General features: G+C 41.6%; 1 protein-coding gene across 1 annotated transcript in view; it reads right to left on the bottom strand.

Annotated features, from left to right (window-relative positions):
* Nucleotides 1-15,324, bottom strand: part of MYO9A (myosin IXA) — a 184,929-nt gene that overhangs the window by 36,727 nt on the left and 132,878 nt on the right. Inside the window, exons 12-16 of the mRNA XM_082322190.1 lie at nt 13,969-14,090; nt 12,418-12,559; nt 11,417-11,612; nt 6,863-6,982; nt 3,793-3,868 (exon numbers count right to left, since the gene is read on the bottom strand). Coding sequence (XP_082178316.1) covers nt 3,793-3,868; nt 6,863-6,982; nt 11,417-11,612; nt 12,418-12,559; nt 13,969-14,090 — 656 coding nt within the window. The remainder of the gene's footprint in view (nt 1-3,792; nt 3,869-6,862; nt 6,983-11,416; nt 11,613-12,417; nt 12,560-13,968; nt 14,091-15,324) is intronic.

A 15,324-nucleotide genomic window follows, 5' to 3' on the forward strand; every position in this document is an offset into this window, starting at 1 on the left:
CTTCTGGTCATGAGGATGCTGAAGGACACAGTGGTTTAAATGGGGCCTCCAGCACTGGTCACTTCTGAGGTCTAGTAACAAGGCAGCCCTTTGCCTTAAAGTCTGGATTTGGAGGAAAAGCAAATACCAAGTGTCACATGGAAATTAGGAAATAAAGCATGTAAAGTTGTTCATTCAGCCAGCTCAAAGCCTGGAGCCAGATTCTTGGAGCAACCTGATGCTGGAGTACAAGTCGCCTCACTGCCTTGCCACAGTGCTTTCCAAATTCCTTCCTAGCCCCATTAAATCAGCATTTTGACATGTACCACTATTAAAAGAAAGGATGAATCACAGCAAAGCAAACCCCTGGCTGAGTGCTTCAGGACCTGTTTTTTTTTTTAAGCAGCCCATTTGATTCAAGGAAGGCCAGCGAGAAGCTTTAATATCCAGGTGATCTCTCCTGTCCACCTTTTTTCTCTTTACAGCTAACATTCCATCCATCAAAAACCTCCTATTTGCAGGAGGGGAAAAAAAGAAAAAAAGCAATCATCGTTTGATGGGTACCACTAAACCTCAATAGCCACTTTCAGGATCTACAACCCATCATTAATCCTGGCCGACCTCAATGCACTCTTCGGCTTGAGACCAGCTGTGGCTGTATGGACTGCGAATGAGACTAGAGAATAGAAAACCCTAGAAATTCCCATGTGGTTTTGGAAGGAAAAAAAAAAAAAAGAGAGAGAGAGAGTGATAAAACGCCAGCTCTGTTTATTATGGACACTTTAGGATGGATATGTGCATATGGTGACTGACACAGCTGTTTTGGTACTTGGGAGGTCAATCATCTCACCAAGCCCAACCAACCGTTTCAAGACAGACCCATCAACACCTGCTTTCCTGCATGCCGCTTAGACATCACTGCACATAAAACAGTTTCATCAATGAACACTAACTGGCAGGAAAACAGACAGCCTGAGCGGTTTTGGTTAGAGATGGCATGGCTTTCATTACTCGACAGCCAGTGAAGGGACTTCCAAGGCATGCCGGCTTCCTGACGCTCTGCTGAAGCCTGGTTTCCCCGCCCGCCCAGCATGTGCAAACCACCCGTCTGCTTTCTTCTGAGATCAGAGGACAGCACTTGGCTCACTAAACCCTCTGCAATGACTTCCTGTGTGATGTCATGCCTCAAATTTGCTTTTAGAAGCAAGCCCTGGGCTATCCTGTGGGTTGAATGTAAAACGTAGGCTTATCAGTGACCGCATGATCATGAGATGGCTTTGAAAGAAAATTCCTGTTTAATTTAGCTCTGTAAATCACCTGCCAGTCTATCTGTTGGAAAGCTGTTAAAGCAAATCTCTCTTCTATATGTGTTACCTTCACCCCTGTATTAACCCCTTCTTGCTTGACAAGTGCAATTTAACTGAAATACCAACATTTATCAAGTGTGATATGACTCTTCAGATCCAAATCATGCACAATGAAAGGTATCAAAATCACCTGCCTACTCCAAAAGCGCAGGCTGGATTTTAGAGATCTTATGAGAGACGCAGTTTGTGCTTTCAGAAGGAAGGGGCAGAGAAGACTTTTGGGGACCCATCACTGCTGATGCCCAAGAGAAGACAAGATCATGGACTGTGCTACTGAGGCACCGCACCAGGAGGAACACAGGACTTGGGACAGCTTCAAAAGTACATTTTCTGCAAATATACCGGTAAAGGGAATAAACTGTCTGTCCTGATCCTGTTGTTAAGATACAACTGCTGAGGATGATGGAAAGAAGACACAGTAGTTGCTGCCCTTGATCCTGGCTGTTTAAGGCAACTTGTCTGCTGTGCTGGCTTGGGTTAAGCCAAATAAATAGAGCTGACCACAGACTGAACTCCACAGTAAATAAATACATCCTCCTCGCTGCCTGGGACAGGAGGAGTTTCTCTGCCTTTACAATGGCCCCTTGCTTAGATAATTGAAATGTTTTGGGCTATGAAAATGCTGGCAGCCCAAGCTGCCACACTAACATGCCTCCAAAGCTGGAGCTGGACAGTCAAGAAAAGCCCCATCCCACTTCACAGATGTTCTTCACGCACCATCAGATTTGAAGTCTTGCCAGAGAAACTGCAGAACTTCTCTTATCTACACGTGCAGATCTCCACAGGGACAAAGTTTCACGTTACATCACATTTAGAGAAACCTGCGCAACCAGAGATACTAGAAACAGTGAACGTCACCTCTGGAGATATCAACCTTCTCTGCCTCAAACCTTACCATGTACCTACTATTGTCGTAACCCAACAGATGAGAGCCATAGCAGCTATACCATTAGGAGAAAGACAAGGAGGGGTGGGAAGACTGACGTGAGGACAAGCAGGGTTGCATCATCTTCCCACGATAGGGTGAGATTGCTTGCACAAGCTGGATTTCTGCCCAAACTCGAGAAGTGGCACAAATTTATGAATTCAATCCAACAATTTTATGGAAATCATATCCTCTCTGACCACTGAAAATAAGCCAACTTGTAATGATATGAGAATATTCAGTTCTCCTTCAGCAGGGTGCCACCACCAGTCTCAAAGGGAAGAAATTCAGGGCAAGAGGGATATTCTAGTCTCAATGGCACTCAGACGGCATGTGGTCAACAAAGCCAGAAAATAAAAGCCACTTTTGTTCCCCTAGAAAAAAAAGGAACAAAGTGTATCTAATTTCTGTCTTGGCCATTTGGCATTAAAGCCAGTAAAAAAATGAGGTTTAATAATATATTTGGAGGATATTTTATTTTGTGTGGAAGGGAAGCCCACTGAGATGCAAGGACCATTACAGGGGATTTGATGGACATATTTCAGGAGACAGTCTCAGACTCCTCTCAACTTGTTCTGGACTTCTCGTGAAACTCAGAGCAGCCATGAAGTTACACCTGGATGTCTGCAGCTCCAGGCAATCGTTTTAGGAGCTGAGGATGCTCTGATCATATCTTTCCCCAGCACACACACACATCTGCTCAGAGGGAAGTAGAGAGGCACTGTAGGCCTTCAGAGGCAGTATTTGGATAATCAGACTTTCTGGCGTCTGCAGAGGGACACCACAAGAGTAGCTGGAGAAAAGGACAAGGATCAGTGCCCAGATATCCTTTTGAAATGAAGACATTTTGCTTCACAAGCAACTTAATTCTGAAATGGATTTGGAAAACCTTTTGCAGAAGAGGCGTAGATCTGCATCTCAAAGTGTAGACCTGGCTTTCAAGCAAAAAGGTCTCATTAAGTAGTTGCTTGAATGGCCAGAACCTTCAAGGAAGGATTAAAAAATAAAACTGTACATAAAAACTGTAAAAATTGAACCTTTTTGAAGTTAACATGCTTCTTTCCCTTAAAACCCACCAAACATTTGACAAGGTACCATCTCAAGCCCCATAACTTCCCAGATCCTCAACACTCAGTGGTGCCTAGAGCCACCGTCACACCATTTGCATGCAGTTCTACACCCAAATGCATCATTGTTTTTTTTGCGCCAGAAAAATCCTCAGTAAATTTTTATTTCCTTGATATCGGCACATTCATTAATTTTTTTTGCAAGCTTTTTACCACTTCGTATGCCACACCACCTACAATTGCTGTCCTTATGAGAGACAAAAGTTGCTTTCCCTGCCTGCCATTTAGTCAGGTAAAAATATTTAGATATGATCACATAGCAGAGAAAGAATGAAGAGAAGACAAAATTAATAAGCAGGCTGGGAGAAACATTAATACAGTCATTTATAACAACAGACAGTGTTCTCCCATCCCAGATTTCCTTGTCATGCCAACATAAAAGCAAGAGACTTACCGCTGGGTCCTCTCGTTGATGGTATTGACTCCCTGGAGATCTGAGAGTGGTGTCCGTGGGCTCTTCCGAGTAATACCTAAAGCAGCAAATGAAAAAAGATGTTTCTACCTGGCTCTTCACCAAAAGGCAATTAGCACAGCCATAGCTTAGTATTGACTACAGTGAGGAGGAGCATGTACATGTCATGGCACATGCTGGGCATACAAGGGTGCCAAGGATGCCGACATACCCATCATCTACTAAGTTCTACCTCTGTCGCAGCATCATCACCCTTATGAGTAATGCTGTTTGCTCAAGCCTACTAATTCCCCTCCCACACATGCACATTGTGTTAGGGACACATTGTCCCAGCTAGGAAGCAAACGAGGTGAAGGAAGAGGTTGCTGTGATGGGGGGGAATAGCCACCCATGTCCTGCATGTCCAAAATATTCCTAAGCTCTCCGCTGTGCATGGGACAACCCAGTTGCTTGCACAGGCAAAACACCTGGACATAAGTAGAGTGCTTGGAAAAATGGTCATTTATTCCTTGCACACTTCTCCCCTTCCTACAGATATATGGACAGGGATATGTATAGCAAATAGTATATACTGCACAAGGAGGTCTTATTGCCTATTGAACCTATATCCTTTGACAGGGGTAGTTTTAGAGTAATTTATATTTAACAAATAGCCAAGGAAGTTGTCATGCGTGGTTACAGAAGCAGACGTTTCAAGCTGTTATCTTCCCCAAAGTGGAAATGTTTTGTAACCAAGCATTGAGGAAGACAGAAGACAATTTTTGTAGACAACAAAACACTTCTCAAGTCACTAAACTATAGATATTTAAAGACCTGATAAGCTTGAATTTGACATGAAAACAGCCAAGCAATTTTTTAACTGTCTCGAAATTGCTGCTGTGAGACAGGAAACATCACAGCGCTCACCTGAATATGGGAAAAATGTATATTTGTTTACCCTGAGATTTCTGCAGTGGGAAAAAAAAAAAAAGTGAAAAAACCCTCTCTAAACAGAAGGACTCATTTGCCTAACAGATCTTTGCCCTTATTGAGAAGATCTTTGGATAACCCCAGTCTACTCCCTACTCATGAACGTCAACCAGCAGAGCTTTGGTCTTGAACTCAGAGATGTCTAAACCCAGTGACTTGCTCTGGTGGAAGACCGTAAATTAACTGATAGACTCAAAGACATCAGTGAAGCAGCTGAGATGGTAAGGAAAGGGTGATCTGTTGGCTACACAAGCTGAATACAAAGTGACCTAAAGGGAATCTCAATATACTCATCAAATCAATTTGTTTTCTCTCTTTGTGCATAGCTAGAACTAATTGCACAATTCAAGACAAAGAGATGATCTATTTGGTCTGTCTCTGAAGGATGACATGGATGTAACCTCATCTAACTTCTGGGAAAAGCCGAGTCCCCAGGGCCAGCCTTAGCCCAAGCATCCTTGCCTGCGGGGCCTGCGAGCCCACTAAATTCAGGACCCAAAAATTACACACACTCCAACCCTGGTTTAGCCTGCCAAAGAAATGAAGCCTGGGGAAGCATCTTGCAGGAGCACACCCCATGGGAAGATGCGAATGATTTCTGAATGCAGAACATGAATTACTCGCTTGTCAGGTCAGATGCTCTTGACCAATTCACAAACTGTGGCAATGTTACTCTCAGATCCATGTGTTGGTTTTATCCTAAGAGACCAAACTGTGTGGACTAGTCTACACTAAGTGAGTTTTTAACATGTTGAGCTCAACACTGAGCTCAACTTCACTGCTTCACATTAAATTAAAGCTCTAAGTGCCTCTTGAGTTGTATGAATTTCCCTCTTCACACATAAGCAACAGGAAATTAACCCCCCAAAACTTCCCATGTTGCTGAGCTAACTTACAAATAAAAAATTAATTAATTAATTAATTGCAATTAAAATTACTCTACTGATAATCACCTTCCTTTTCAATAGTTTCTTAGTAGTATCAGTAAGGTCACTTGGCACAACACCTCTTAAGAAAAATCTACTGCTGTGTTTGTCTTACTGCTTTATATTTCCTTGTAGCAATGGTGGGAACTTGTAGAAAAAAACAATGTACTCTAAATAAAGAATTAAAGTCTAAATTAAGAATTAAAACACCTCTGCTCCCTCAATGTTACATGCTGCAGGAAGCATGGAAATCTGATATAAGGTTTCTAGCAGGAAAAGCATATTTGTGAAGACTTAACATGCAACTACTGTACTTACCGTGCTCAGCTCTGCAGAAAAAAACTGGGTGCTTTGCATTTACACCTAAGTTGCATGACGTTTAAGTTAGCAACTCGGGCTGAATATTTGCCCTTGCAGACTGCATATAGCAGCGGTCTATTTCTGTAAGCTTTAATGTGGAACATGAAGGAAGAGAATAATGGCAGAAAAATTATATATCTAAAGATACGAGCACCAAATACGTATTTTTATATATCTACATATACATAATATAGTAGTGCAGGCAAAAGTGTCTGTGTTGTCATGCAGGATGAGTTTATTACGTGACAGAGGAGTGAGGAGGAAGAAATGGAGACCAAGTGCATCTTTACTCAACTCATTCTGTAAAATAACATTGCCAAATGCTCTAGTTTTAAGTAAAAGCCCTCAGAGACAGTTATTTTCACAAGCTAAAGTTATTTTGAAGTCCAATGAAATCCAAATAAAGTCAAATTCCAGCTGTATCAGCATTATATCAGGAATATTCCTACCAGCGCTGTGGTGCTTTGAACTTATTATCACACATGTGATAACAACAATAAAATACACGAAAAATACCGCTAGCATCAGCATCCTGACTTAACGTCAGTGAGTTAATGGGGAAACTGCCAATAAAATGATGCCATATCTCAAGAGACATGGGTTTGTATTTACTTTTACTCATCAAACTCTGCCTAGTAATTCCCTGATAGGGTCAAAAATCGCTATGAGGCAGCCGGTTCGATCCTGGAAGGCTCCTCGGGCAGTTTTTTTACCCTTTCTATGCTGAATGCACCTGGTTTCCATTTCTTGGCATGTAAATGTTGTATCAGAGGGAAGGGTGGGTGGTGGAGCCTTACTGTACTTCTCCTCCTTGCATCTCTGCAGGATCTCTAAGCTCCTCTGATGAACTGGGTGATGGAGAAAGCTAAAACTATCCACACTTTTCAAAACCGCACATGGCACTGCATCATCATGCCCTTGGGAAGCAAAATAAAAACAACAAAAAAAAAAAATGGAGAGAAGAGAAAGATTATATAAGCCGAAATCAGGAGAGGGTAAAGAACAAGCCCGAAGGACGTGAAAGCTCGAGGGTCGCATGTTTTTTGCGCTTGACACAATTTAACCTCGGTTTCCTCCTGACACAGTACCATGGCACAGGAGCGATGGGCTGGACCACATCCAACCCCACTTATAATCCTTATTAGCCAGAGCATAATCACTTTATAATCACTCTGAGACTATTTGGGCAAAAAATAGATGATTAGATAAATCTTTACTTTTATTAACAGATTTTTAAAATCCTTTCCGTGCCTCTGCCAGGCGTTATCTGCAATTCCCTGCGCAGATGCTCCCGGACACGGCCACCTTGGATTCTCTCATCTTGCATCCCAGTGCCACACTTTGCTCAGATATTGGCAATTAAAAGCAAAAATATAAATTATTTGCATTAAACAAGGGTTCCGTATTCCTCAAGGGCAAAGGACACAGAGTCTGGAGTTAGGTAGGATGGGTTTGAGGTCAAAAGTTGGAAGAAACCATTGTTGCATGGCCAAAAGGACTTTTGATGGCCCAGCTCAGACCACAGGGTGGAGGAGAGGTTACACTGTGACACTGTGCAAACAGGCAGCACCTCTTTGTCATCGTTTAAGTAGCCAAGTCAAGGGATATACCATGCTCCTGTTGAAGTGTGATGAGGTCACTGATGAGTTACTTTGTGTCAGCACGTATGGAAGCATTTCACACCAACGCATTAAATCATCAGAAAGGACTGATCTGAACTTTCCAGAGGAACACTGTCAAGGGGCGTCTTCCTCACATTAACACTACTTCATGCTGCTCAGTGAGACCTCAAAGACCAATTTTTTGGTCACTAGCACCTTTGTTTGGCAAATACAGGTGGTTTTTTTATTATTATTCTTTCACGGGGGGTTGTTTTTTTGGTGCCCAGCTTCAGGAATAGATCTGCAGAAGTCAGTGGAATTGTTTTTGGGAAGGTGTTATCATGTAGGTCAGCCGCAATGGGCACTAACCCAAGGAGCAACCCTTGTTGACCGAATGCAAATGCAGAGACAATCAAGGGACGGGAGAGCCCCAGGACCACAAATCCTTCGTCAGAGCAAGGATTTAGGTTTGTGTCCAGCAAAACCAAGATGAGAAATCTGGGAGTCTCCACAGCCTGTTTTATATGAACAGCACAAGTTCTTCCATCAAGTTTTCGCTAACAAAGAATTAGGGTTTTTTGCATAATAAATTCATATCGATGATGTAGCAAAAAAAGGTCAATCAGCCAAATTTCTTTCTTTGATAATGTTCCTTTAATCAAAGTTCATTAACAAATCTAGTTCAAATGTGTAGTTTTTTCAGACTATCTCACTCCTCTCTGATAAACTCAATAATAATAATAAAGAAATCAAATTGTTGAAAAAGGCCACCCTTCAGCTAATTGCATCTCACCAGATCCCGGCATGTTTCATCTGAGGAGGGTTGGCAGCACCGTAAGAGGTATCTCTTGGGGAGAAGAGAAAGGTACCCAACAAAATTCACTGTGACACTGCTTTGCTGCTCTTCACCTCCAGGTTAACAAGGACAACCGCACAGTCACTAAAAGCTGCACTATGAGGATATTAGGAGCACAAAAAAAGAAGAGTCCCTAAAGCCAGCAGGAAAAAATGCTGATTATCCTTACAGAAGCATCTGAAGCACTGGTTGGCACTGCTGGCACAGAGAAGATAACTGAAAGGATGATGCAAAAAGAAAGCAAAGCAAAATTTTGCAGAGCGGCTTATACATAAGCCGGAGATTTTTCTTTAAAATCCCCATGGGGTATTGCAAGCATGACTTGGACAGACCTTCAGACAAGTAAAAGCAAGGGAAACCCATTTGAGGTTAAGACAAGAGTGCAAAGAGCCTTAAATAAAAAAAAAAAAAAAAGCATTCTTCAGATATTTTCCTACTCATTAATTACACCTGCCTGATGGATAGTGGTAGTAGCAGCAGATGGGACCTCAGAAACCAAGAACAGGGCAGCACACCTTTTAAAAAATTATATACAACTATTAAGTATGCACATTTGGATGAACGTATGTGTGTGAAGTTATTTGCAGCTAATCTACCATAATTTTATCAGAAGCTCCACGTCCGTGGGCAGGAAGGCATTCAGATCAGGCTAATTAAAGCCAGCAAGATTTGGTAAAAAAACAGAATAAACCTAAAACATATGCTGTCTTTGGTTGTCTGCTTTTGTCTATCGAGATGGGATAATTTTAGCGATTCTTTAATAATTCACAAAGCATCAGTTTGGGGCTTTTCTGCATTATTTTGGGGAGCAGGAGGGACCAGCAGCATCCGGTAGTGGATGCGCCATGCCGCGCCAGCCTGCCCCACCGTCCAGACACTGGCCAAGCCTTCTGCTCAGGTCCCCCTCTTCTACAGCCACCTGCTTTGTGGTGCTTTGGCGAGATGGATGGGGTTTTGGAGAAGGACAACTGAACGGGGGATGGGCATGAGGTCTCACCAGCAAAAGCATGACGAAAACATTGCTATGGATCTCACCTTGCTACGTGCTACCACTGCCTAGCAGAAGTCATGCTAGGAGATGATGTGTACCTCTCCAAAGAGGGCAGAGGCAGCTGAACATGAGTGGTCCCAGCTCTGTCATCGCTTGTAGGGCAAGCTTTCCCAACGGATAAGATATACCTCAATATGGGAACTAGATTTAGGTAATCTTCTCCCACTAGTTCTGCCTATATAATGGTGACTTTCTCATAACTTTTTCCCAATTTAGGCTGAAGATGCACATGGAAATTCAGGGTATAAATTATCTGAGGATTGTTGGGAAGCTTAAGACAAGCCTTACCCAGCTTTTTGAGGGGTTTCAGGTTTTTTTTCTTTCTTTTTGACTCAAAAAACAAAGGTTACAAAGCACAAAGCCATTTGAAAGTGGGCCAAAGGACACCAGATAAATAAAACAGCAGCAACATGTGCCAGAAAAGGTTTAGAAACTCAGTTGTTACTGTGTTAGTTTTGGTATGGAAAGAGAAGGCAGTGCAAGAAGTGAGTCTCTCAGAATTGTCTGAAAACCTCCTGGATGCTGTTTTATACCTATATATTGATATAGATATAAGCAAGTTAATGCCACAAAGACTGAAAAGCAGAGAGCTAGCTAGTGGGGAGAGGAGCACAGCAGGCATTATCGATCACCAGAGACACAGAAAGCAAAGCAGGGCTTGAAATTAACTCTTACTTCCCAAGACTGAACGTACTTTTTATCTCCTTGACCAGGTCACTTTAGTTCAGCCTGGGCTTTATGCAAGATGAAAAGGAGATGCTAGGAAAATGCAAATACAGATTTCCAAAGCCAACTCTTTCGAGTGATGTTTCTCCCGATGCCAAACATCTTTGCCATCTACCTCTCAGCGTTTCAAAACGCTGCTGTCTGTAGATGCTCTCTTGATGTGCCAGATAAACCCAGGTTCATGAGAAACATCTTTTCTCTTATATCACATCCAAGCGGTTCGAGAGGAAGAACCTCAAGAGCTGAAAGCTGGTTTTTGCCTCCTGCTCTTCTTGGGATGCTATTATTTGCCACAAACAAGAAAATTATTCTTTCTGGCTGTACAGTTTCCATATTTACATTCCTCGTCCCAAGCTCCTTGGCTCTCCTTGATGCACACCTCTCCGACTGAAAAACATTCATGGGGCAGCTCTGTGCTTAATTTTAACTCAGCTGACGTTTTTCCTGCTGAGGCTCTAATTTCATCATGAATTTCAAGCCCTCTTGTGCCCAGAAATTAATAGTAATAGCTTGTACCCGTCTTTCCGAAATTGCTTTATGCAGAGAAATGGTCTAAAAGCACAGCCAGGTATTGCCTGCCACAGCATGATGATGCACCATTACTTTCCTTTAATTTAATGCCCCCGTGTTCGGCATGAGGTGGTTCTGGATGACTGTGAAGCAATGAATTCTGCTAGACAAGAGACACGCTCTCTTGGAGCTTAAAGGGTGAACAGCTTGAAAAATTATATATAGAGAAAAATTATTTCCTTTTTTTTTCCAGATGTAACTAACAGTTCAACAATTCTTAGCAAACATAATTTGCCTTATTTGCTGAATAATTTTTATGTCTCTATTCAAATAATTCAGGATTTCCTATGCATTCATCCTACAGAAAAGAAAAGTTAAAGCAGCAGTAAAACGAGATCTTTTCCTACAGTGTGTTAAAATCCTACTGCAAACATACTTTAAACGTCACTTTTGGATAGCAAAAATCTATACACTTTCTTAATCATTTTTTTAATAGATTAATAGCTCCTAATAAGCCAGACAGGCTACTTAAAATACTGTAGTAATATATTAGATCTATGCTGCTGGTGAAAAACAGGCACTAGAATTAGGAGATAAGCGCACGTACCAGTTTTCTTCTCCACGTATCGTTTTCCAGCCTCCCTAAAAGCGACCATTGCCCTGAAAAACGCCCGCAGGACTGCCCAGCGGAACACGGCCACCGGGTCGATCCCAATCATCCCACAGATAAAGGCGTTTTTGCTGCTTCGCAGGAGAGCTACAATGTCTGGGCGCATATGATCTGTGTTTTTCTCACGAAAATCCTAGGGAAGGAGAAAAAGGAGGGGGAGAAAAGAGGAAAATAAACAATATCTACAAGATACGCCAGGTAAGATCTACCAGGCTGTCCCTAGGGCAGCACAACTAGTGAACCCTGCTTCTATCTTTTTTTCTGCCCCCATATTAGACACCTCTTTATGTTCATAAAACAAATGTTTTATTCCAAAGCACCGCTCTCTGAAGCATCTTGAAGCTGATGCTGAAGTTTGTCATGTGTAATTATTGCATCAGAAACACAGTTACATATTTGCAGTTGTAAATACCAAGGCTGTTTCTCATACAGGCTCACTTGCCCACCAGAATTGCTTCTGCTAATAATTGGCATGGATATAACTAGGGTCAACTTTGAAATCATTTGCATGGGTTTTTAAAAAGTACCTGCAGCAGTGAGATGCTGAGACCTACGCTCACATAACCTGTATTAAAAAATGACTAATGATGAAAAAAACATTGGGTTTTCTACACAAACCAAGCCTGGAAAGGCTACCAAATACTCAATTTCAACCCATCGCTGGGACATAGCATTAACCTCCGTACGCGTCCCTAATTCTTCCCCAAAACACTGACACGTGGAGCTTGCAATGTGGAGGAGAACAGGAAGACACAATCCCCACCAACTTCTCATTTCAGCCAAGCTTTTCACCAAACACTCGTCTCCCGACCCTTGCATCTCTTCTCTAGCCAAGTCCTCCTCCAAACATCTCTGTGGAGCCTTTGGGGCTCTCCTTCCCCATCACAGCTATATGATTTAAATGACAACAACTGCTGGGGAACTGCTGGGTGACAGACCTTCACTCCATACTTCACTTTGCCTGCATAGTGTTTGATGATGAAAGCCGGTTCCATGACCGCTGGAAATTCAATGTAGGAGTTCACTTCATGTTGACGCTTAAACTTGTCCAGCAGCGTCTGGTTTGTGGCTTGAGGAAAACTGAGTGGAAAGAATTGAAAAGAAGATAGGCATAAACCCAACGAAAAAGCTTTTATACTTCTGTCTTGACCACAAATAGGAAAATAGCGATATTCTGAGCTTCCACTTCTGTGCCTGCAGATGCTAAGAAAACACTATTTTGTATGCTCTCATGTGGTTATATACAAATACAACGTATATCTGGTGTCTGAAGAACTCTTAACTGATTTAGTAATGGTCTGAAATCAGTTATAAAAGCACAAATAGGTGTATTTTTATTGTGGTATACTGCATTGTATGCCCATTGCATGGAAATTATTCAGAATAGCTGCGTTTATCTGAAACCCCAAGTTTCTGTCATTGGTTTTGAGGCTTAGACTGCTCCTATATCTATGTGGTATTCACACATTATCAAATATTGAGCTGTTTTGCCTACAAATCTCACTTCAGTTTCAGGAGTTGCTTGACTGATCCTGGTATAGGAGAGAGAAAGAAAAAGGACAGAGAGCTTGAGCAGAGACTCTTGGTAAGAGCAAGCCAATCCTTCATCCTCAAACTTCATGTAAATCTGCAACTTGGGGGTGTATTTCACAACTTTACCTAATTTAAGCTCTTTTAGCCTGGTACATTCCTACTGGGACAGCATCACTGCTGTGTGTCTGGTCAACAAGACAAGAAACGGAGGAGAAACCTGCAAGCAAATGGTGGGAGGAGAGCTTGTGCCCTGGACCGGAACCGTGTGGATCCAAGGCGATGCCAGCAAATCTGCCTGGCCTTTCCCTGCCCTTCACACAGAGCAAACTGGCCCATACATCCGACAGGAGATCCCTTATCTCAGAAGCTTCCACCCAAAGGCAGACCCACAAGCCACATGCTCATTTGATAACTTTTACCAAGACAAGCTGGATGGATATAACCACGGATGCAAATCTGAGCTGCATCCCTGATGCCCATGAAACCCTATGGAAGTGCAGCCCCTACATACAAGTGCCTTCAGTTCACTCTGGCTTAATTTTTAAAAGTAAATTAATAAATCCACCTTATATCTGAATAACAGCACCCACACAACCTGCTTTAACTCATACACTTGGATTCTCCCTTCACTCAACTTGGCTTCAAGCATCTTCATGTCGTTACACATGAGACAGGGAGAGAAATGAGAAGCAAAGCCAAGGAAACCTTTGACCTTCCCTTTAACAGAATAAATTCTTGAAACGGAATTTTAATTATTATTTGTTAAGGCTTTTTGCTCAGTGTGCTGATTCTCCACTGTTTGCATTACCACCTCAGAAACAAAAGTAGAGACATAAGATAAATCAGCCCAGCAAGCTATTAGCATCTTTCTGGGAAGAATCACAAGAGGTAAGACTTAAACACTTTTTAAGTGAAAAAACAAATATCATTAGCAAAACCAACAGTTTCCTACTCACTTGCTTTCCTCATCCAGCAGATGGAGCAGGCCTGTTGGCTTCTTACTGATCAGGTTGATGCAGCCAGAGTTGTCTATGTAGTCAATGTTGTGCCAGCTAATTCCTTCTGCTCTATATTCCTCCTAAAAAAACCCCACAGATATTGTAATGATATTGGATGCAAGCAAAAAAAAATAAAATGGTGAAATTCAAAGGGTTTCATGGAAACTGATGCACCATTCACCAAAATGAACATCTCTTCTGCTAATATGCCACCAATATTTTTTTTTTGATGCAAAAGAAAACGATAAAGAACCACTTGAACAACCTAAACTGCAGGGAACCACACAGCATTTTACAATTTCAGGTGAACCAGACTTTTGCTCAGATATAGGTTAGCTATATGACAGACCATGCCTACCGAGGATGCACGGCGTGCTACACATCATTGCTTCTTGCTTTCCTTTTCCTGGCTTGCTGTTAAAGCATTATTCGATGTATTTGCATCAATTAATATTTAGTATTTAGTTGCTAGAAGAAAATGGTGGTACAACATATTCATTTAATTACACAGAAAAAGCAATATAACTCCCTTTCCTGATTCACTGGGGTCTACTCTTCTATCTCTCACAATATTAATGGCTGGTGCTATAAAGGCTAATGAACAGACCTCCAGCTAACAGACATCACAGCTCCAAGACCAGCAGAGCCATGACCCTTTACAGTAAAAGTGAGGATCTGTCCCCAAATTCATGCTGAGGAAAAAAAAGCTATTTATTTTCCACCAAAATAACTCCAACCTTTGCTCTTTTATAAAGGTTATCTCCTCTGAGAGAGATTTTCAATTGGATTACTTCAAGAAGTCTTCTGCAGAAATTATTTTAGGGCATCCAGAAGAAAGCAGAGTTAAAAATCATAATTTTTGTCATATGCTTTTAAGACTTGTGACTCACTCTCAAAACAGCGATATTAGAAGTGCACCTTACTCCATGTAATGGAAAAAGTCCTACTGATCCAAGCTGCATTTTTATTTCTCTATCATAAGACATTTTGATGGCAGAATTGAAGAAAAAAAGTTTAAAAACCTCAAAATCGCACTAATGTGATGCACCTTTATAACAATCCAATTCATTTTTATTGCTGGTTCTGCTTTTATTTTTAATATGAGCAAAAAACTTTTAAAAAAAGTTCTTCCAACTCTCCAATGTATCCTCATCCAAAATTAACATGAACTCTACATATATTATTTTTAGAATTAAAGAGCCTGAAGTGCTTTGAGACATCTCACAAGGAAATTTTTGCTAAAAAACTACAAGGTTCTGAACTCAGTATTTGAGACATCATATACCTTTACACCAACAATATATACTCTGTGCA

Source organism: Platalea leucorodia (assembly GCF_965183815.1).
Source record: "Platalea leucorodia genome assembly, chromosome: 9".
NCBI classification, from domain to species: Eukaryota; Metazoa; Chordata; class Aves; order Pelecaniformes; family Threskiornithidae; genus Platalea; species Platalea leucorodia.